Source organism: Ambystoma mexicanum, chromosome 6p, assembly GCF_040938575.1.
Source record: "Ambystoma mexicanum isolate Mex_15411 chromosome 6p, UKY_AmexF1_1, whole genome shotgun sequence".
Lineage (NCBI taxonomy): Eukaryota > Metazoa > Chordata > Amphibia > Caudata > Ambystomatidae > Ambystoma > Ambystoma mexicanum.
The window spans coordinates 655944828-655968830 of NC_090935.1; the positions used below are offsets into that span (position 1 = coordinate 655944828).

The 24003-nt window shown below is 45.7% G+C and overlaps 1 protein-coding gene across 5 annotated transcripts in view; it reads right to left on the reverse strand.

Moving 5' to 3' along the window:
- The window catches only part of BDP1 (BDP1 general transcription factor IIIB subunit), a 2223165-nt gene that overhangs the window by 2127791 nt on the left and 71371 nt on the right, over nucleotides 1-24003 (reverse strand). For all 5 annotated transcript variants that reach the window (XM_069627521.1, XM_069627519.1, XM_069627520.1 and 2 more), the window contains exon 3: nucleotides 7724-7833. In XM_069627521.1, coding sequence (XP_069483622.1) covers nucleotides 7724-7833 — 110 coding nt within the window. The remainder of the gene's footprint in view (nucleotides 1-7723; nucleotides 7834-24003) is intronic.

Here is a 24003-nt window from a genome sequence, read left to right on the forward strand (position 1 = left end):
TTTGAGAGTAGGGGAGTCGAGTGTCCCGAGGGACGAAAAACAGCTGAGGGCAACCGAGAAAGCGATTTCCGACGCCGGCCTGAGAGCAGGAGCTGGCGTCGAAATGAGGAAAGAAAGTACGACGTGTTCTCACAAGTGAGGAAGCAAATAAACACGGGCTACGCGAAATGCGTAGTTTAAAATAAATAGCTTAACAGTAAAGGCACAACGTTATTACATATCAGAAAAGGGGGTGAGGGGCGCACTCTGGTTCCCAGCTAGGTGTACCTTTTCCACAGTCCAGTTGATCTTCTCCTCCTAGCGCGCTTTCTTGCCTCTTGCAATCATCAGGGAGGCAGTCTGTTCAGGTGTTTGTTCAGGTGTTGATGGTTACTACCAGTGATGGCCTGAGGGAATTCTGGTTGCTTAAAGCCACACTGTTGGTTTTCCCCCTCCCCCCCAACTGGGGTTTTACACTTTGTAATTGGAGGGGGAGTTGGTTCCTGGCTACTTGAATGACTACAGCAACCAGAATTCCCTGAGGCCATCACTGGTAGTAACCATCAACACCTGAACAGACACCTGAACAGACTGCCTCCCTGATGATTGCAAGAGGCAAGAAAGCGCGCTAGGAGGAGATCATCAACTGGACTGTGGAAAGGTACACCTAGCTGGGACCCAGAGTGCGCCCCTCATACCCTTTTCTGATATATATATATATAGAATATATATAGATATATATATATACACATATATATATATATATATATATACACACATACAATCTATAATGTATATATGCTCATTTAACACAAAAAATAGCCTAATAAGATATGATGCAATGAAATTAACTCATCTCTTTCTGTGAGCAACAAAGAAAGAGGGGCAGTCCCTATTTAGAGGGTTTTACCTACTGCTATTGGAGGATTGGGGTCACATGTTTTGGTGACCTATCATGAACTTGGACCTAGCTTGCTGGCAAATTGAGTTTTTTCCTGTTTTCAGTGACTTAACTATGGACTGGAACTTATGTTATTTATTCAGTTTTAATGTTTTCATGTATGTTTTTCTGCACCCTGGTCAGCTATGGATGTTCTCATATTGTTTTGGGTGCATCCAAACTTGCTACTGAGCTCTTTCTATGTAAACTAAAGAAAGAAAGAAAGAAGCATAATGCTCGCCTCCGTTTCTTTAAAGAATTAAAACTTTCTAAGGAAGTTGTTCTGCAAAATCTTTATTCACTTTGATAACCTGGAAATAGCGAAGTGGCAGCATTTATATGAGGATCGTGTCTTTATGACCCCATGGCAACTTAAACAGAGAAGTGTAACGAATTCCCACATTATTTTCTTTATACTACAGATTAAAATGCACTCTGAAACATATCAAAAGTACACCTAAGGAACCACTGATAACGCCCATCACTCCATTTATTATAGCCCCACGATATACGGGGATATAAGATGATTATTGCACAGAAAATGTGCTCTCTTGACCGAGCAGGTGAAAGTGGGAGATTATGATTGGTAAACGACTAACTGATAACAAATAGAGTGTTGCATGCCCCTTTACCAGATATCTCACAAAACTGTTCAAGAGGTCATATCCATAATGCAGATTTCCTACATGTGACCTGGCAGTGCCCAGCTCTTAAAATGTTCAGGCATCAAATATTAGGAGTTATTAAAAGAATGCATGTCAGTAATATCCCTGCATTCCCACTTGTATGGCTATTGAGCATTATTACGGTCAAAGGAACGCATTTAAGGCGCTCTCGGAGTATGGCGTCAATTGGCAAAATTATAGTGGCTAGGACCAGGTATAAAGGCACAGCTCCAACATATCGTTCTTGGTTGAATTTATTAACATGTGAAGCAAAAGAAAACATTTGCGAATTTATTTTTTTTCCTCCCCCTTCGCCCCCCACCATATCATCCTCACGGAGAAGTCGACCTGAATACATTTGGGAACCCAGGAGAGGTTATCTTCGTAAACAAAAAACATTGACGATTATATACAAACATCATAATTCTAAACCACTTAACGTGATATACCTGTATGCTGGATAAACACTAATTGGTTTTAAGCATTATATAATCAGGCACCTATAACGGTTACATACAACTGTTAATGTGCAACGGTGGTGTGTCTAGTTGGATCCATAACTGTATTCTAGTGACGACAATGCAATTTGCCATTGGGGTATCAAGGGGTTGTTTACCCAATAACCTTGTTTAGATGGGTTGACAGGAACCAGCATGGATTATAAAAGACTATATGGTCAATGTATTTGAACTACTTTGCAATTTGAATGGCTGCGAATGTTTGAACTCAATTTACGGTTTTCTGATTTTTAGAGATTGTCAACAGTATATGAAAATGTAATAAAGAAATTATGAAAAACAAAAAAGGTTTTCCGCTACCACAGGTCACCTTACTGAGTTCTTGAATGAAACTGAAACGCACACTTTCCAGGAGAAAAAAAAACATACATTACCACTTCCCTTACTTAAGAGACCCAAGTGGACTATCAGCAGAAGTTTCTATACTCCCTGCCCGGAACTCCTCATACGGGAGTTCTGCTTAGCCACCAGGCAGCCATCGCCCCCCTGGGCTAGAGCCTACAACATGCTAGGTCTTTCTCTGGAGCACCGCCTCCTGCTGGCATCTGGGTTACAAACACCAGCTGGCTAGCAATACTACTCGCTTCTTTCAAACACTAACGTTCACCTGGGTCTAGGTTCCAACCCCCAGAAGGCTCAGAGCAGTATGTATGGAATTTATAAAGCACACACCCAGCAGTTAAGCAACAGAGCGCTGGACATTCCCCACGGGGTTAACAAGCAGGGTGTGATGTAGCAGAGGAACTGGTAGGGGCAGCAGCTCTGTAGCAGGAGACGTAGGGTTCAGTGGAGCAATCTGCGATTGGTGGTAAGTTCCTTAAAAGTTAAGTGTCTTTAAAAGCCCATTCCTGAAGTGTGGGATAGAAGCTCACCTACTATGGCAACTTGATCCAGAAAAAGGGTATGTAGCAGAAAAATGCCAGATTCTCATTTCTTCCCCCCCTTGAAGTGCTTTGTTTCCAGTCTGGTGATGTGACTTCTGGTGGTGCACAGGCCCCCAGAGATATTGAGCGGCTTAGCCAGGTAGTGTAGTGTTTTGGTATCGACTGCTCTGTAGGTGATGCAGGTGGTCTTGAACATGTGCACTTGAAGGGGTACCTTGTACAGCTCCTTAAGAATAGGATGTGATGTTGTAAAATGTTCTTAGTGGTGTACTGAGGCATGATATAGTATGGTGGATGTGCTGAGGCATGATATAGTATGGTGGATGGCTTTCAGATGGGGCAAGGTGGTATGACAATGCATTACTTACCGTAAAAGCATTTCTGATGGTTGTATCTGCTTAGATTCACATGCTGTGCACAGTCCGACATCTAGTGGTCACTGCGGAGTATTGCATTTTGTTTTTCGTAGTCGAAAAGGGGACGTTGACAAGGCGCGCCTGTAACACTATCCCTATAGTGACATGCACTGTACCCACAATCCCTCGTGCGTCAAGGTCCCTCTGTATTTTTTCTGCCCTGAGGGAGCCTTATAGACATGCGCGAGTACAGAAAAGAGAGAGAAAAGGATGTCTATGTTCCTTCCATCGGGGAGGAAGGGTGGGCGCATGTGAATATAAGCAGATACAACCATCAGAAATGCTTTTACGGTAAGTAATGCATTGTCTTCTGATGTTTGTTAATCTGCTTAGAATCACATGCTGTGCATAGACTAGCGAGCAGTACCCGGAGTTGGAGGTGAGAAGGAACAGTAGAGAAAAGGGGTCTTAATACTGCTTGTCCCACCTGTGAATCAGACCTAGAGTGGGCATCTAGACAGTAGTGTTTTGTAAAGGTGTGTACAGAACTCCAGGTTGCCGCCTTGCAAATGGCTTGGGAACCTCTAGGGGTGGGACCCCGACCTCTTCCCTTGCCACGACGCGGTCCTCTCTGGGTGTATTGTCCAATGGTTCCTTGATTCGAGGACCAGTTGCCTGCAGAGTATTGCTGCTGTTGTTGATGTTGTTGCTGGCGTTGGCCTCGAAAAAAGCGTCCGTTTCCATAACCTCGCTTTTTGGGAGGCCTTGAAATCTGATCTAGGGTCTTAATGGTGTCAAAATCTTTTTTTGCAGTCTCTAGTGCATCATCCACCGCGTTCCCAAAGAGGTTGGCATCCTCTATTGGTTTGTTAATGAGAGATGCTTGTGTTTCGGGTTTAAACCCTGAATTACGTAGCCAGACATGACGTTTGAGGAGAATTCCTTGGACTAGGGAACGGCCAGCTGTTTCTGCAGCATCTACAGCATTCTTAATGATGCTCTGGTTGACTAAGGTGCCCTCAGTAACCGTGGCCAGAAGCAGAGTTCTTAGGGGTTCAGGTACCTCCTCGATGTCTTTGCGTAGTTTGCTCCATTGGGCATCTGCATAACTTGCCAGTAAGAAGGAGTTGTTGACCATACTAGTGGAAAAGGCTGCCGAGACTGTAATCCTTTTACTAGGGCATACAGCTTTTTACCTGCTTTATCTGGTGGTGCCTCGCTGGTTAATAGCGGGACCCCTGCCCTCTTTCTTGTATTCGTTACTACCAAGGAGTCCGGTACTGAGTGGCCCCTGATGTATAACGGGTCCGATGGAGAAGGACTAAATAATTTTTCTATCCTTGGGTTGACCCCTCTGACCAATGCGGGTGTAGATAGTGAAGGAATGATTCGTCTCTTTACTGAGGCGAGGAGGGGAATGGTTTGACTGACAGGGGGTTTCTCCTTGATGATTTTTTCCACAAAGTCTATTTCAGGAGAAATTTCCCCAGTCTCGATTTCGAAATGCGCTGCTTTGCATAGTAGTGCATTGAAGGTAGGTTGATAATCTACAGGTGACGTATTCCTGATTGGCGAGTCTTTTGGGGGGGGGGCAGGTTTAGGGTCTCAGGGTCTGTGGACGCTGATGGGGACTGCCAGGGCTGTGAAGCACCTTCTTCTGGGTCTTCTTCAAAGCCCCCACCACCCATGTCTGGGTTATCCTCGAAACCTTCCTGGTCTAGGTTTTGTTCTTTTTCGTTAGGTAAGAACTCCTCATCTTCACGAAAGTGGGAGTCCTCTACAGTGAGGTCATATAACTCTACATCCTCCTGGGGGGGGGGGTTTAAACAGCCTAGGGTACTTAGACCTGGGATCCTCCAGAGGTCCCTCTCCTGGTCTCTTGGGTGTGGGTAGATATTGAGTACACATAAAACTCTCCATTTTGTCCATGCAAAACTGGAGTCTCTCTAAGGTCCCTTGTGGTAACCCAGAGCTGTCGGGGGGGGGGGGGGGGGGGGGGGGGATTTGGAGGCTTTCGGCCTGTAAACACTTCGACCTATCCCATAACGTTGAGGATAAACTCCCTTCGCCTTCTGAGAAGCCTTCTAGTAGGCTAGGAGTCCCTTTCGACGGAGGGGGCAGTTCCTGCCTTCCTTCCGCCCCTTTCGGCGTTTCCCTGGCCTTGCGAGTGGTATTCGGCATCTCTTTCGCCGTCCGTCTCTGGCTATCGGTGGAAACAATACGTGTCAAGCTCTCGACGACTAAATGGTCTGTCGAGGGATCCTCTGGCGTCGACGTTACAGGTGTCGCGTTCTCTACGCCAACGGGCGCTCGCTGACGGGGCACGTCATCTGGCGGTTTAGTGATAGCGCCCTTATCTGGGGGTAGCCCAGTCGCTGGTCGCGTCTGCGGTTCCGAGGGGGGCTTTGGACCCTTACGGTCTGTGGAGGCCGTCGATAGGACCTGCGTCTCCGTTGGCGCTAATGCTTTCTTCGTCTTCGACGAGGAAGAGCCGTGGGTCGTGTGCTTATGCGAGTCCTTGTGTGCGTCAGTGTCGCCGGGGTGTTCATCCCCATAAGCAGGGCGTGAGCCGAGCTTGTCGGGGCCGGGGACAGATGAGGAGCGTGACCGCTCCCTAGAGGGGTGTACAACCTCCGAAGCGGAGGTCGGGTTATCACTTTCCTCGGCGCTTTCGGCAGCGGGTGAGGAATCGGACCTAGACATGGCGTAGGCTGCCCACCTCTTGACCCTGCGGTCCTTTAAAGTCTTAGGCTTAAGAAGCTTACAGGCCGCACAACCATCTTCTTTGTGGTCGAGGGGCAAGCAATGGTTGCACCGTTTGTACTGGTCTTTCCAGGTGAATTTGCCCTTGCAGCGCGGGCAAAATATAAATGGTGTCCTCTCCATAGCGGAGGAAACGATCAGACGTGATAACCCCGAAGGAAAAGGTGGGGAAAGAGAAAGGCATTCTTAAAGAGAAGCAAGAAATGTCCCACGACCCCACTCTCCCTACTGTTTGAGGCCGGCGAGGCCAGGCCACGTGTTCGGCGACGCCGAAGGATCTCCTCCGTCGAAGGCACAGCCGTCGAAGATCTTGTCGGCGGAGAACAGCTACGTCGAAGGAGGAACCTAAAGTAAGGTAAAGTTAAATAATGACCAAATGGTCGAGTGAATATTTAAATAACGACCAAATGGTCGAGTGAGTATTTGCAATGTTTCTCGAGAAGCTCTGCGTAACGGCGACAAATATCTGGGTTGAAAAAAACAATCTGAGGGACCTCGACATGTGAGGGATTGAGGGTACACTGCACGTAACTATAGTGATAGTGTTACAGACACGCCTTGTCGACGTCCCTTTGACTACGAAAAACAAAAGGCAATACTCTGCAGTGACCACTGGATGTCGGACTATGCACAGCATGTGATTCTAAGCAGATTAACAAACATCAGAAATGAGATTACGGAAAATAAAAAGGTGCTGCCACTGTCCAGCTGGGAGACAGCCAGGGTTTTGACAACTGTGCTGGGACTTGGGGAAAGGGTGCTATGCTAGACTTTAGCAAAGGAGATCATGTTGATACCATGCTGTTTGCATCTTCTTGGCAATACACTTTTTTAATGAGCAAATTAGCAGGCACAGTCAATGGTAAAGTCAAGATATTTTGCACTAGGTGATAGTTGAGGCATGCACTGTGACTTGCGCCAGGGAATGAGATCTAGACATCACTAAACTGCTATCTTTGTTTTCTCCATTGCTTCTCTTCTTACTGCACCACCACTCTGAATGGCCCATCAAATTCTGGTTCCCTCTGCCTCTTTTTAATCTGCTCAGCCGGTCTTGAATGGCCCAGAAATCACCAGAATTGGCTGTTCAGTTTCCTAATATCCACTGATCTAGCACAATATGTCCCTTTTGTTGCTCAGCAGGGTGGCAGTAATAGAAATTAACGTTTTCCTTAACCTCCTTTATCTGTCTCAAGCTTTACATTTGACCACAGGGTTACCATGTAACATTCAGATATGATTGGACCCAAGAGAATCAGACATACACTGGGCCTCCCTACAGAACAATCCACCATTTAGAGAGATATGTGCAATATCCCACGGTTGGAGAATAGAGACCGACATCAGAACGCGCACTGCGGCACCCCCCACTAGGAAGTTACTGGGTCTATGGGACTGGGTGGCAGTGAGGAGCAGGCCATCTTCTTTCTGTTCTCGGGTGGCGGGGGCGTTTCCCTGTGCAGTAGGTCAAGAATAATTAGGTAAAAAGAAATAAGCCAAATGGGCAGGCGGTCAAGTTATTTTGGTCAAACCACCCATACCCCAACACTGCCTTCCATCCCACACCTCCGGTGCTGTAAGGGACATTCTATTTTGAAAAAGGAGGTAATGAACTCACTTCATAGGATTGGTGTCAGGCAAGTAATATATTAGGTCACGCATGGTCATTCTGGAACGATCAGTCGCTGTTGCACTTTCCAAGGTTGGGTGTTTTTCTTTCCACTCATTCTGCAAAACAAATGTTCACACTATCAGCACTTTAATACGCAACTTAATTTTCAAAGCCAAATCTTGTGCTGTTTTTATGGAGTGACAAGTATCCTTCATCATCATTAATTTTAGAAGCTCAACCAAAAAAACATTAAAACACCAAGGTTATTTACGTTTGCATTCCTTGCCGACAATTCTATGTCAACATGCTAAGAATGGCAAATCTGAAATGTATTCTTCATTGAAACATCCCAGTCGCAAATCCTCTGTTAAACGAATAGAATAGTGTGGTCAGTAGACTGCACTAGAGCAGGTTTTCTTGAGATATTTTTGTGACCAGTGTCTCACTCTGGTTGCTTAGATCACATTGCAGCCTTGCTTTAAACTTTTACTTCTACTCCTCCTACAAAAAGAGGCCAAACGCACTTTTCTGGTATGAAGTATATAGTTCCCTCAAGCACGGTTACTATGGTTATCCACCTAACCTTCTCTGTAGCTTCCTGCTTCTGGGAAAGAAAATCCATAATTCAGTCAGTCCATGTCTCAATCCACATCAGACTAGGTGACAGGATAAGTTAACATGATCTAGAATTCATTAGTATACTCGAATTCATTAGTATACTCGCTATACGCAACTGAACCTCTGCTACCCCAAATGCAATCTAGACTGCAGACTGAAAGCAGTGTCTCTGCACCACATGCTCAAAGCGCTCTACACCAGGATTATCTAGCCCATATTATAAAAGAACATTCTCCTATCAAAACGCATGCATGCCAACATTATCCATTCCATTAGGGAGACAGTAGTACAATTGTGGTTTTAAATTGCCATTCTTGCACATGTAGTCCTGGGTTTATAATGGGTAAATCCAGGACTACTAGTCCCAGAATGCAAAGTTAAAATCAGGAATGGGTTAGTGTCCTCCGAATAGAAAGGATAATGTTGCACTGTGTGAACAAAACCTCTGTTCAACAGTTGCTCACTCAGGGTATTTTGGTCCTTTGACAGACTGATCTGGCAACTTCTAGTGTTGCCTTCTACAGCATCTTGACCAGTAGGACATTCCTTTGCCAACCACTGGAGGAATAGAAACAATTTAACAAACGGTTTCAGCATCACAAACTCATACTAAACTAAAAGCAACATATTGTTCAGAAATGGCTCTAAATAACCTACACTGCTGCAGGACAACCAATATCTGCCCAGAAGGACTTTTCTGCTTACGATTTTCTAGTTGTAGTTTCTCCATTTACTTGTAGATAGAAGACAATACAAGCTTAGTGAAGTTTATAAGCAGTTATTAATTAACATCTGCGCCTAGATGCAGTTCTGCTCTGACCCCATGGGGTATGCGCGTTTTAAATAGTAAAATCAAATCAAGTAGCTGTGTTAACTCTTCAGATCTAAAACCATATACTAACATGTAGAGAAGATTTTTCTTTCCACAATCTCCGACATACAAATGACAAGAAATGGAGATTGTTATTCTCTTATGTACGCACCGATTTTTATTAAGCTGCACAAAAAACAAAATCTTGCAAATTGCTGGAGTACTCCAACTGAAAAAGCAACATGAATTTAATCTATTTACAGAATGCAAAGAAGATGAAACAAGAAAGTTAAATGTCATCAGGCCTCCAGATTATGGTTGAATTGGCTTTCATGGAAGCACACGTGACTGAATATTTAAAGTGTGTCCCAATGACTGTTGTTGTTGAACGATCAGTATAATGTGTGCGCAATCATCAACAATGTCATGTCAGGCACCACTATGAATGCTTCCAAATGTAACACCCCTTCCAGATCACACATCAGTTTAAACTCTGGTTTGCAAAGGTACTGCACATCAGGAGCAGCCTGAATAGAAGACAACTAAATCCTTTAGCACCGAAGACGCTCAAATGTGTTCCTGTTTGAGTTGAACTAATGGAGTATTGAAGTGTATGGTTTAATTGGCTTTTAGTGCTTTCTTTGCTAGAACCCGTTCTCCTGTAAAACAGTCATCTGAAGTCCTGAATTGATCTTCAGTTCTGATCGTGTAGACATGTCAAAGTTTGCTATCGGTTTGTTCACAGCAGAGTTACAAACCGTATATTTAAATGCATTCCGACTAGGAAATAATGTAACTTCTAAATCTTTTAGAATGGTTCAAGTCTTAAAGAGGACTGTAAATGTGTATGTAATCTGCTGCTGAGTCTGGTGTATAGAAATTTTGGTAAGCCAGAAGGAGTAGGACCAATTGGTGGCATTTACGCAAGTCTTTATTTCAATAATAAAAGGCCCAGCCATACCTAATAAGGAGCTTCCCTTACCTACCACAAAACTATGGCACTCGTCATCCAAATCAATAGTCCGTCCTTCATCCAAAACTATCCTATTCTGGCCCCTCCACCAATCAAGAAAACTCAGAGGGGTCCAGGAGAACGACTCCCTTCTCCTGGACAGGCTTCTATAGCCTTAACAGTTCGGTCTTGTGATGGCTTCTGGTCATGTCATCTATGAGCTCTTTCAATTCTTCGAGGGGACTTTTACCCCTCCTAGGCTTCCTCTTGTTTTCTATACAGAAAATGTCCCTTGTTGATCAAATAATGATGTCCTCCCTGCTGCTTCTTTGAATCTTGCAGCATATCTTTATAAATCTCTATGCTTTTCTGGAAGTAGGTCGGATGGCTTTCGTGGTGTTCCTTACTTGGTTTATCATATTTTCCTTTACTGGGATGAGTACGACTGGTCCCGTGGCAGTCTCTACTCTCTTTCCAATATTCACAAATACTTGGACAAATAGGATTGGTCCCCTGGTGGTCTTCGCTTGCCTTCCAATATTTACTTACTGTGGGACGATTGCGATTACTCCCTTGGTAATCTTCATTCTCTTTCCAACCGGTCCCCCACCTGGATCTCCTACCGCTCCAGTTACCCCTTTCGGACAGGCATCACCGGTTCTTCACGTGGGGTCAGGTTCCTCCTGTTGGCACAACGCTTTGGTCATTCGCTTCTTCTTTAAATGGCTCTGTATAGCCCTGCCTGTTACGGTCGCAGCACAGTTCGAGGACTACCTGGTCCACCCTTTCTGTGTCACACCATGCCTCTAGGTTCTTCCCAAGCACACAGCTAGTCTTCCTGCCTTCTCTGTACCTCCTTAGTCAGCTTTCCGGCGTCCGCTTTGCTCAGGTCATGTCAGCGTCTCCGGGCTTCTTCCTCAGCCCTGGTTTGAACTTCCCAGGCTCCAGTGACCAACTTCACTGGTCCTTCTTCTCGTTTTATTATACAAAACAAGGTCCTCCCCCTAGTGTAGATACACAGTCGTTAGTTTCTTTCGATGGAGGACGTGTGGCTCCTTGGTCCATCTTCTTCGTCCCAGTGTGGTTGGTTGCCAACCACTGAGTACTCTGTATGATTCTCACATGCTTCTTCAATTCAATACAACTGGCATGAGGAGGTGGATTCTTGGGGATATTGTAGTAGCAGACAGTAACTGGTTTGAGTGACCACCAGATATTCTTGTCTCCTCATAAAGATGTCCAGGGAGTTCCTTGACGGAACGGGAGTCATTGTCCCAAAAGGGGAGTCTCCCCCTGTGAGGTCCTGCTTTCCGCCACCCCCAACATCGCATAGCAGGCTCACCTCCCTAGCTTCACAGAGGATGAGATACAGTGCATTGTCACAAAATGCACATTTACCAAAGCAAAAAGTGCCTTCACCAATGCTGCACAGTTTGATACAAATGTACAGCCATAATTGAATAGAAATTCATGCCTGCAAGTGTGCGCAAGAACTAGTGTGCATATTAGTTTATAAAATCTGACAGGCAAAATTAAGCCTCTCTTTATACCACCTTTGACATCTTTAAATAAAGTAGTTATCCATTTGAAGCAAATGTTTTTTTTTTAGGATTAAATCCACCTGGTCTGGGTTTTGAAAATCATCTGTGCAATAGAGGACATTCACATCCTGCCAGCAATTTGGAAAGCCTTCTAATAAATTCTGAAGCAGGGTATTGCTGGGTTGTTCTTGTAGCCCTGAGAAAGTGCAGTGCTGTGTTCATAAATGCAGTCTATTTGGAACTAGCGGTATCTAAAAGCTGTGTAAGAAAAAGAAAAAAATCCAGAAGCTAAGACTTACTCGAAAAACTAGAATAGTATGGATTTTGAATTGCCTCAGTGTGAGCCATTATGTACTTTGGAGTGCAGAACTAAATGTTATGTATTATCTGTTTTACTGAAAATACAGGTGTATTGTGTTCTTGCCGGTTTTATTTCGACTCCTTGGTCCAAATATTGGTCTATGTATGTTAAGCAGAATCCTGTGCAGTTCCCTTGGGGAACACTGCAAAAAGATGAAAACTACAGGAGTAAGCAGTAAACCCAATTGGTAGCAGTCTGCACCACCCAGATTTACCTGGTAGCTGTGGCTGAGCAGTCAGACTTCTCTCAAGAGGAGTTAGGCAGTATATAGAGTATACACAATAGGGTTAAAAACACAGTGGAACAAGCAAACACTGACCAGAGCTTTGTATCAAAAGTATATAATTATTTATTTAATAACACACTAGCACTCTAAATCAAAAGCAAGTTAAAACAGTCAGATAAAGTATAGGCACTTCCCTTGATAACTATTAGACAAGTCAGAGTTAAAACACCACTATTTGTTAAAACAGATGTGAGCGCATAACCTAGATGGCACTCCAATAGTTAAGTTAAAGGGAGAGAAAAAGACAGGTCATAAAAATAAAACAGTTCACAACACTTTTCTAAGTTCAAAGCAAGTCAGTGAAGGCAGTATACACTGTAGAGCCAAAGTTCATAGGCCAAGCCCACTTTAAATGGAGCAAAGCGAAATGTGCCCAGGATCACACGGTTTAAAATGTACTAAAATTCTTTGCAGAGTGTTCAAAAGAGGTTGGGGTGATTCAAGAAGTAAAGTTAGAAGGTCTGGGGCCAACCCAGTTGGAAAGCCAAGGATTTAAGGGTCACCTTTAGCAATCCAAAGAAAGGGAGGCCAGGTGGAACACAGTACCTTAAGAGAGAGGAAGCTCCAGCGGAGGCAGTTGTTCCTGGCAGTGGTTGCAGTTCGTTGTTTCGACCAGGGGGAAGAGAGGATCTCGTCGAGGAGGAAACTTTGAGTCGATGCACTGCACAGGGATGAAATCAGCCGTGGAGTTCGTCGGTAAAAGGTACATTCCTTTTATTCGCGGTCAAAGTGGTGAAGCTTGGCTATCCGGTCGCCGGGGTGCTTGGCACGGGCGATTCAACCAAGAGACGTCTTTGGACGGTGAAATGACGAACTGGTTGATCCCACCAGCTCAGAGGGAGAAGACTCTTCCAGCAGAAGACCTCTTGTCGTCGGGAAAGTGGTGAGGTCGTTGCAGCAGGGATCCACCGGTGGTGACGTCGTTGCAGATGGCTCAGCTTCTTCCTTCTTCGGATTCTTAGGTCCTGTGGCGACTTCTGAAGTTCCAGTCCCAAAAGCCCTGCTTTTATGCAGAAAAACCCCCATTCAACAGCCTAGCTGTCACTCAGACATGCTAAGTGGTGAGCCGGGCGGCTCACCACTGGGCCAATCAGAATAGAGTGCGACTTGAGTTGCTAAGGCAACGCAGTCCAGGGTGTCAATTCCCCTCCCCACACATCCTGTGGAACCCAGAGAGAGTGGCACCATTTGGAGGGCTTCTGTGGAGAAGCCCGCCAAAAAGTGGAACAAAGAGCTCGACCTTGGTCAGAGTTACGGAGACGGACACGAATGCCATTTTAGAAAAGAGTTCTGGCAAAAAGACCCAACCGTTGGTTTAATATTAAATAAATAAACCGGCGGTATCTTTAACATTACACCAAAAAGGGGTCCGTTTAAAATCAATGGGAAAATCCCATTGGAAATATGCCGGTGGAATATTTTGCGTGGTAACCACTGCCACCAGCCAGAAACTCAACAAGGGGGGACTGGACAGTGCCCCCTTGGAAACAGCCCCAGGGGCAATATAATTATCCCCTTCAAGTACTTCTACAATATGATGGTTTGTACTGGTTCTGTTCACAATTTAGGACTAGTAAAGCCAATGGTGTCTTTACATGCCCTGGGAGACAGTAGTCAGTCCCAGAGTATGGAGTTTATGTTTGGGGGTCACTATGACACCCATTTGTTACTGCACTGAGGGTGCTGTGTAACACACACAAAAAATCAGATGATACTCTATGGCGTAAAAGACCCCCATAGCCCAAAAGCACACAAACAGTCAGAGGCATATCCCAAATCATGTCTAAGAGTGGGAGAAAGAGAGTTTCACTCTTAGCAGGAGAAAAAAAACAAACCCCTAAAATCCAGCAAAGCTGCTGGGGGACTCACTAGGTTTGGGAAATTAGCCTTATATGAGAATTCTCCCTAACAATGTAGCAGCATCTTCCTCATTCCATAAAATGGAATGACATTGCTCCTAGCATGGCATTCCATTCAAGAATGAGCTCTTGCAATGTATTTTAGTTAGGTATTTAGTGTCGGAACAGGCTGCTGGATTAAACTTTACTAAACCTGCGTGGCTCCTTTGTAACTTATCAGCAATGAGGTAGAACCACCAGGAAAGGAACCATGCCATGTCTCGGACCTGTACCAGGTAAGGGTGTGGGATGGAGGATGAGTGGGGGGTGGGTGGGGCTGGCGACGGAGGCTAGACCCTGCTGTGGTGAACCGAACTACCCGAGCCGCCCTCCACTAGACTACCTAGCAGCCACGGTGAACCATCGTAACTGGAGTCCTGCCGAAGAGCACATCTTCACACCGCTGAGGGATGGCACACCAGCAGTGTCCCAAGCATCATTAGATCCAAGGGTTTCACCTTGAAAAAGCTTCTGTGGGGTCAGGTGGAATACCTAATGCACACAATCTGCCAATGGGTCACTAAGCCCAAAAGAAAGTTTGTAGGCACAATGCTAATGATTTCTCCCACTTTGACCAAGATCAGAGATTTTTGGGGATGATTTAATATTACTCTACATTTGTAGCAAACTGTTCAGAAAATATGTACATGCAAGACCTCTTCAAGAAGCACTGCAGGTCTTCTTGTTCAACAGACTGCCGGAAGAAAATTGACAAGATAAGGGGGAAATTGGCAGTGCACACACTCAAAAACGTTGGGCGACTGTTCCCATACAATAACTACCACTGATAGAAGCGACAGAAGGCTAGGGGGTATTTTCAGTTAGACTCAAGCTGGACAAGAAGTGACAATTGGGGAGATTATGTGGGACAGTTGCCCGATGTTTAAAGAGGCTAGGGAGGGAAGGGACCTTAAGTTATGAACAGCTGAGGTATGGGAGGGTTGGGACAGGGGGGGTTAACAGTTACCTGTGGAGTTCTTTAAGTGGGGGGGGGGGTTTGATTCTTAAAGCCCCAAGTATAATTGCATGCTTTGTAAAGCAGTGGGGCATATGCTGCTAGACTTGTGTCACAGCTCCAGCAATGGAAACATTACCGAGCTGGGTACTCTGGGAAGAATGGGGTGGTGGGTGCTTACAGGAGGTACCTTCATTAATAGCGTACCATCAATTGGTCAAAGGGCACTAATGAAGTGAACAGAGACGGTTCGACGTACGTTTTAAGCAATCTTTGTACTCAAAAAGTGATAATCCATTTGCATTTAGGATTCAGACAGGCTGCGACCTGGTGAACGGATACTCTGAGCTGTGATTTGTACATTTAAAAACGGAAAAAAAGGATTGAGAGAAACATAGAATATAACAAAATAAAATAATAAATTACAGTCGCTTTTGCTTCCGAGGCCATCAGGGGACAAGAGTTACATTATCAGAATGTCAAGAGAGGCTCCAATTAGGTTTTTGTGCCTTCAAACACCAAGACTCATTTGGGGGTTCCTGTGGGGGTCGGGTCAGATCACAAACATTTCATCCATCGGCACATGCATTGGTAAAAATCTCTTTAAATTGTGATTATTGCAGACTTTCTCCTTTTATTGGTCAAAATTATTTTTCAGGTGTGGTCAGGTTTCTTAGAAATAAAAAAAAAAAAACGACTATTGTACCTTATTATAGTTCATGTGCAGATGGATGGTGGAAATCATGGCGGATGACGTAAAGGTTGTGCACATGCCTGGGAAGAAGAACACTGGTAGACTGCCTCTCAAGACTACCCAAATCTTTGAATGGAGAGGAAGGAAATATAATTCACTTGTGACAGTCATTGTACACAGGAATAAATAATGAAGAGTGGTTAAGGTCCAGCAGGCATAATTCGGGAAACGAACCACTGCCGCAGGAGGCTCAAGGAAGGTTGAGAAGCCATTCAGGGTCTGGCTTCTAAATATGCGCAGATGACTTCCGAGAGTCAAAGGGGCATCACACAGTGGATTGGTTGTACCCCCTGGGAAAATGCGAAAAAGGGCCATGGTCACAGACCATGAGGGACGGTTGGCCAAAAATATGTCCAGTTAATGTGTATGGAAAAATATTGCTAGACGGGTATATTCTCATATGTCAAAGACTTTGGGAAAAACTACCCTCAATGCGAAATGAGTGACCAATCACAGTCCCACTGCAGCCAGTTGAGGTACCGAAGAAATGGTCTTTGATGTTAATACGTTCAAATCTAACCAGACCAAAGAATATCCTTCACCACGAAAACGTAACATTGTAACCCCTTTATTTTTCCAGCTACATTGCACAGCCCACAACAGCCTCAGCCTCTACCTTCAACCGCCCGCCCTCTCTGCCTCCCAACCAACGCAGCACACGCTCACACAACCCGCACAGCAACCAGGCTCCAGGAACCTGGTTGCCAAAAGCCAGAATGCCCTCACCTTAACACACCCTGAAATTACCTCACACAACACCCAACACACACACACACACACACACACACACACACACACACACACACACACACACTTGTCACAGGTTTCCCCCCCTTCTCACCTGAGCTCGATCCTTGCAGGATTTCTTAGGAGGAGTCTTCCTGCGTACGGATCAGGATTTGTACAAGCCCGCGTGAGCCTCTTCTGGTTCCAGCGCGAATTCAGCGTCCAGGGGTACCTGGGGTCTCCGGGAAGTCCAGGAAACGAAGGAAGTGTACTTGGAGGCGGTACACAAATCCGGGAAGCAAGGTAGAGTGAGAAGGGAGGAAGGGAGAAGTGAAGCTGAGGGTCCGGGAACCAGGAAACAAGACATTCGTTCTGCGAACTACGGAGCACACGTCTAGCCACTGAAGCAGTAGCGTTGAGACGCGCGGGGCGGGGTCTCTTTGTAGAATGAGCTACGTCTGACGTGGAGGCTGGTGCAAGGCGTAGTACGTTAGACGGCCATGTTGGAAGTATCAAGGAGTGCAAGCCCCGTTGTGACAGGGACCAGGCAGTCCAAAAGGGCTGCGTTCTATGGATCATGACAATGCCTTGCTAAGCTTTCTGCTCTCTCACTGTGCAGCCGCAGCTCACATCTCACTCCTCAAGCATCTCAGATAAAATGCTACCCTCTCATTGCCTCACTCCTGCCCTCCACAGGACACGGCCCACCCTAAATCCTCTTCTACCACCAATCTTCAAAGCTTTTTTGCCATCTACGCTTCTGCATTACCCTGGACAGGTGAACCTTAATCTCATTCCGAGGGCAGAAAACACTCTTCCACTGAAATAAGTCAGTTAAAATGTACGTTGCTCCTGGCTTTACTTGCATTGATTCTTGTCAGAACCACACACCCCATCCAAATTCTTAATGACCGATTTCCCCATCCAGGGTGGACACAGGTTGCCAGGTCAGAAACCCAACCCCAATCTCAAATGGCAACCTCTGTGTGACAGTGAGGTGCCAAACTATTAATTGACTCTTGCCAACACAGCCAAGTAGCCCACCATAACCTTCCACGCGAATATCATCCACCAAGGTTATGTTAAAACTTTCCACACACCCATTTCCTTGGGGACAGTAGAACGAGGTCACTAAATGCAGAATGTTTTGACTCGCCAAAAATGCCTTCAATTCCTCGGATACAAAAATTGCAGTACATTATGGATTTCCATCCTTCTTGGAAAATCTTCTCTCCAGAACTTGCATGATTTCATTTGATAGGTTAACCAAACACCCCACTGCAGTCCATTTCGAAAATGTGTCAGATGCACATCCCGCACCCCTTGCAGTTAAAAGGACTCAATAAATCTACAGCAATCTCCTCCCACGGCATTGAGGGGCCTTGAGAATTATCATTGGTGTTGTGTGTAAGCAACACTATCACTATCAGCACAAACCTATCTATCACAGGCCACCAAAATTCTTATCACATCCTTAGTTTTCCCCACACCCATACATTCAAGACCAAAGTTCACTATATTTTGTTTTCATCCCTTGAGAAACAAGGAACCTGCGTCATCTAAATAGCTTTCCTTCAAAACACACTTAAGTCTTCCTTGACTCTTTTGAAAATATTAATCTCAACTCCCAATTCCTCCATAGGGCAACCATGCAACATGCACGCTCCCACCTTTATTTACATCTCATCATCCTCACAACAAAAGCCCCAGTCCCCTTCTTTAACACACCCTTCTACCAGGAACACTTTCCTTCATCTCTTCGCCAACCTCATCCTTGAAATCCTCTCCAATGTGGATTCTGATTAAGAGGGCTGGGCATGTCGCTTCAGTTGTTGCTCATGTTTTAAGCAAGATAAACCCTTCTCAGAAACCTTTGACACTTTCGGAGGAAGGGCTGATAGCTTGTGACTAAGACCCTTGGTATTCCAAGAAGAGCCGAGCAGGGGTGGGACGCATGTCTATAGCAGAAGATATGCATTTGTTATGCAACCACATGAGAAATCTCCCCAAACTAGGCCGTCTAAAGTTAAGGTAGGCGTGATAACTTAAGCTACAGGAATGAGTTTGCAATAAATCCTTTGCATGTCCCAAGACACGTGGGACAGGGCGTGCAACCAGCTGCCAATGACTATGCAGATTTTTGTCTGGACTACGTGCCAGCTTTTGAATGCAATGTTAACCAAAATGTATATAAACTGTATTAACATTGAATGCTTAGCTCACTCCTGCGCAGTCTTTTGAGTGTGCAGAGAGTCAAGCCCTTTCGCGAAAGCCTAAATTGAATAAAATGGATGACTTGACTTATTTGGAATTAATCTCATTGGTGGGGTCCCTTATACCAGGTTGGGGTGAGCAAAAGGTGTATCCTCACCAATCATCTCAATCATCGCCTACTGAATTTTTTGACAGTTCATGAGCAAACTCACTGGGAGTAACTCCCCTCTAGAGGGCAAGGACTCCCAGTCCGGAATACATTGGATGCTGTGAGAAACTAGAAGGTGTCTCACACACTAGTCCCCACGGATCTGTCATTGAGGAGACCAGGAAACGGCCATCGCATTTGGATCCAGTTCCTGGGGGTGAACCAGTGCGGAAGGATCACCTGGGTGAGGTATCTTTGGGGAGTGGGACACCGGACGGTGAGACGCGGTGTCCCCTTCCTTGTAACAACTTCACCCCCATCCGACCCGGTAGGATATTTAGGAACTTTACCTCCCAACCCCCCTTTTTACAACATGAACACTTTCTCACCGACAGCCCGCTCTAAGGGAAAACAGACCAACACCCTAGCCGTGTACCCGACATGTCCCAATGCCATGGTCAGGCGAGGTCAGGAAATTATCGACAATCATTCATACACGACTTCTATTACACTATGTCACATGGATAAAAGGCGGAGCATGAGAGCACACTGAACAAGGCAAAACACAGGAGGAAACCGCAATTTCAAGATGCCAGTTTATTTATTTATTCATATTTGTATAGCGCACAGCAGCCCTAAGGCATTGTGCCGCTTGTTACAGAGAATGAACAATCTCAGTTACAGAGTTATACAATAGTTCTTCAGCAAAATGTGATATTTACATACAAGTATGGTTTTAAAGAACACAAAAATGATATACAATAAGATAACAATACAGTGTGCAAAGGTAGTTGGAGGCCATAGAGGCAAGAAGAGGTGTTAAAGGAGGTGAGAGAGGTTTAGGTCCGCAAGGTTTCTTTGAGATTTTTGCAGAAGGCTAGGAAGGAGGTTTCAGCTCCGATAGTGGTGGGGAGCGAATTCCATAGTTTGGGTGCTATGTCTGAAAAACCTATTCCTCCTGCTTGAACTCTGCGGACGTGAGGGATGTGAAGTTGGTTGGCATACTGAGTTCTTGTGGGGCGAGTAGATGTGCTTCTGGTTATGGTTTCTGATGGGTATGTGGGTGCTGTGTGGTTGAGGCATTTGTGAGTGATGGTAAGGATTTTAAGTGTAATGCAGTCTTTAACCAGGAGCCACTGTACCAACTGTTTAGCTTGCGAGATGTGGTCCCTTCTAGGGATGCTCAGAGCTGCTCTAAGGGCATTGTTTTGTGTAGTTTGAAGTCTATGTAAATGTTTGGTAGAGGTGCCAGCTAGGAGAGCATTGCAATAGTCAAGTTTGGCCCCTATAGTTGCTCTAGCTATTGTGAGGCAATTCGGTTTAGACAGGTAGGGTTTGATGGCATTAATGAGCTTAGTGCTGTAGGCAGAAGTGGAAGCAATGGCACTGACTTGTTTGTTCATAGCTAAATTGGCATCAATGTGCACACCTAGTGTCTTCACGGAGGATGAGAGAGGGATGATGGAATTGTCAATGTTGAAATTGGAATATTGGGGGTTTAGCTTCGCTAAGGTGGCTTCTTGTCCGAGGATAAGAATTTCAGTCTTATCCCCATTGAGGCAAAGGCCATTGGCCACCATCCAGGCTTGGATTGTGGAGTAGATTTTGTAAAGTACAGTGGCATCTTGATCATAAGAACCAGATAGTGGGAGGAGTATTGGAGTATCATCGGCATAATTGGTATATGCAATACCCAGTGAATCAAGTAAATCGAAGAGCGGTTTAGTGAAGAGGTTATAGAGGGTAGGGGCTGTGCATGAGCCTTGGGGTACTCCACAGGGAATAGTGGTAGGGTCGGCATTTGCTATATCGGAGAACACCTTCATAGCTCTGCCCTCCAGAAAGGAGGTAATCCAAGAGGCTGCTTGGGTAGACAAATTGGCTGACTGCGTGAGATGGGTGGTAAAGGTCTTATGGTCTACCAGATCAAAGGCAGCCGAAAGATCGAGGAGGAGTAGGGCAGGCTTGCCTTTGTCCATGATGTTTGTAATTTGTTTTTTTAGATCTAGCAAAGCTGTTTCCGTTCCGTGACCTTTACGGAACCCAGATTGTCTTTTACCTAGTATGGAATTGGCTTCTATGTAAAGTTGAATCTGGTTGTGGGCGGCCTTGTCCAAAATTTTAAAGGCGGAAGGGGGGGGGCCTCAATTCGCTTCTCTGCTTGATGTTAGCTGGGCTCTAGGTTTGGGTGGGATCTGCTAGCCAGTTGGGCCCACCCCCCTCCGCCCTATAGCAGGGCGGCTGAGGTGTACCCGATAACGTACTTGATGCAGCGGGGACCTCTTTCAATGGCTCCTGTTGCAGGAAGTGCTTTTGATGTGTCGTGAAGGGCGCCAGAGGGAGCAGCTAGGCCCTTCTGCCTGTGTGCGCGAGGATTGACCTGCCCTGTTGCTTCCTTTTCGTGGGTCGACGCCTCTTGGCTTTGCAACCCTCCTCTCCCCAGGCCTGGTCAAAGCGTTGTATGGTCCATGGGGAGGGAGGTCTTTAGACCGCTGCCAAAGCCCCTCCACCCTATGCGCTTGGGAGGAGGGAGCGCCTTACCGTGTGCTGAGGTCGCGAGGTGCCCTCGAGGGGTTGATGCTTTTATTTCCCCCACTGCTGCCTGGGTGGGGGTAGGTCCTCCTGGAATGTGCGCTGGCCCCTGCTACTGCTCCGGCTCCAGTCTGTGCTGCGGGATGTAGGGGAGCCGCCTGTACTCCGTGGCAGGGCACTCTGTTGCTTGTGCCGCTGCCGCCTTTCGATCAACCTCGTGGAGCCAGTGCTGACTGGGGTGCACCTCCCCCTCTTGGGCCGGAGGTGTGGAAGCTCGACTGCAGGGCCCCGTCTCCCAGCCCTCGTCAGGCGGGTAGGCCGATGCAGGCTCCGTGCAGCTGATGCGGTCTGGGGATGAGGGTCTGCGGCGGGCGGGCAGCTCCTCCCCTTCTCCGAATGTGGTCAGGATGCCACCATCTTGGTTTTGGCGCGTCTCCCCCCCAGGCTTACTTTCTTCTCGGCAGTCTATAAGTCTGTAGCTATCTTTCACCGATACACCCCGCAGACCTGATCAGGAGGGGAAGGGGGGGGGGGGGTTCACTAGCAGCTGGTTGTCTCTCTTGCCAATTATTAATCGTTACAGCGAGCGTATAATGGCAGGCTCTCGGGCGTCCCACTGAGTTCTCAAAGAGGCGACCACATTGCCGGTGCCTCAAGCCACGCCCCTCAGGGTTTAACCTTTTCAGAGCTAGATGGTAGAGTGAAAGGCACATATTCAACATTACTGTTGGCATACCTTTGGCTTTGTGGAGGAGATGGCTAACTAGGGGTATAAAAGATTGGTTCAACACTAGATTGAGTCACATCCTTAGAATTTAACTTTCCATCTTTATTAAGAGGTTGAGATATTTTAAAATAAATATAAGCCAATTCCCCCTCCAAGTCTTTGGTAAGAGTATTCCTCTTCAAGGAGAAATAATGTGTTTTCCCCTCCGAAATCTCCCCACTTCCGTGGGTCTCGTCTCCACCCAGGTGATCCTCCCGCAGTACACCACCCCCAGGATTGGGATCAGGGAGCATGTGCCAAGCCCTACAGATAAGGTGCATATTGGGCCTTTTTACGCACAGAAATCTTGTCAATACAGCCCTTTTAATTATTCCTTGTGTACAGTTTACACAGGCTATTTATAGCAACACCCCCATAAATCATGGAGTTCACTAATGACAGCCTGCCCAGCAGCAGCTTGTAAAACCACTCACCTTTAGAAATCCACACAGTTCCTTGGAAGAAGAAACTGGGACTTTGTTCAGCTGCCTGCATTTTGTAGGTTACAGTGTTATTGAAGCATATTGAATCATGAAAATGCTTTTCACATTGCTTTACGACACATGCAGTATTATGCAAAATGAAAATGGTCTTAAAAGTAGGGCTGCATTTTTGCATACTTTTCCTCTGTTTTAATCCGCTTTAACAGTGGCAGCGCAGTTGCAGCAGCATGGGTATTTCATACTTTTCCTTTTAACACCGAAGCACATCAATTGCATTTAATGGCTTGGCGTTCTTGATGTAGAAACTTTAGGAGAGCCTCTCAGCAAGCAGTTGTTTGGCATTTGTGAGACGGAAAAGCTTTTGGTGTGCAATATGAACATGCGTTTTTTAAGTCTTAAGATTGCATGCGTTCGCATGCATGCATGAAAGGGCACTGTACTTTGTCTTAGAGGGCAAGGAATAGCTGGGCATGTGGTCTGGACTTTACATTAACTCCCTTTCTGACCACACACAGCAAGCCAGTATAATAGATGCACTGATATATATATATATATATATATATATATATATATATAAACATTACTCACCGTAATCTTATTTCTAATGCTTGTATCTGCTTAGATTCACAAGCTGTGCATAGGTTGACATCTAGTGGAAGCTGCAGAGTATTACAGTTTGTTTTTCAAAATTCGAAAAGGGGTGTCGAACTAAGGCATGCCAGTAATACTATTCCTAGTGTGACGTCCACTGTACCCATGATTCCCCATGCGTGTAGGACCCTCAGATTGTGTTTTTTCTGACATGAGGTAGCATGAGGAGTAGCACGAGTACAGAGTATCCAAGCAGATAGATAAGACTACAAGCATCCATGCGCCTTCTCTCAGAGGGGAGGAAGGGTGTGCGCATGTGAATCTAAGCAGATACAAGCATCAGAAATACGATTACGATGAGTAATGTATCCCTTCTGCGGCTTGTGGAATCTGCTTAGATCACATGCTGTGCTTAGATTAGCGAGCAGTGTTAGAAGAAGGAAGTGGGGTGCGAGGAGGGTCATGAGTGAACAAATGTCTTAGAACTGCTTGTCCCACTTGACTATCTGTTTTGGAATGCGTGTCAATGCAGTAGTGCTGAGTAAAAGTGTGAATAGAGCTCCATGTAGCTGCTTTGCAAATGGTGTCAAGGGGTACATTTGCAATGAAAGCCAGAGTGGCCCCCGTGCCTCTTGTAGAGTGGGCCCTTGGCGTAAAAGGAAGAGTCTTATCTGAAAGGGAGTAACAGCT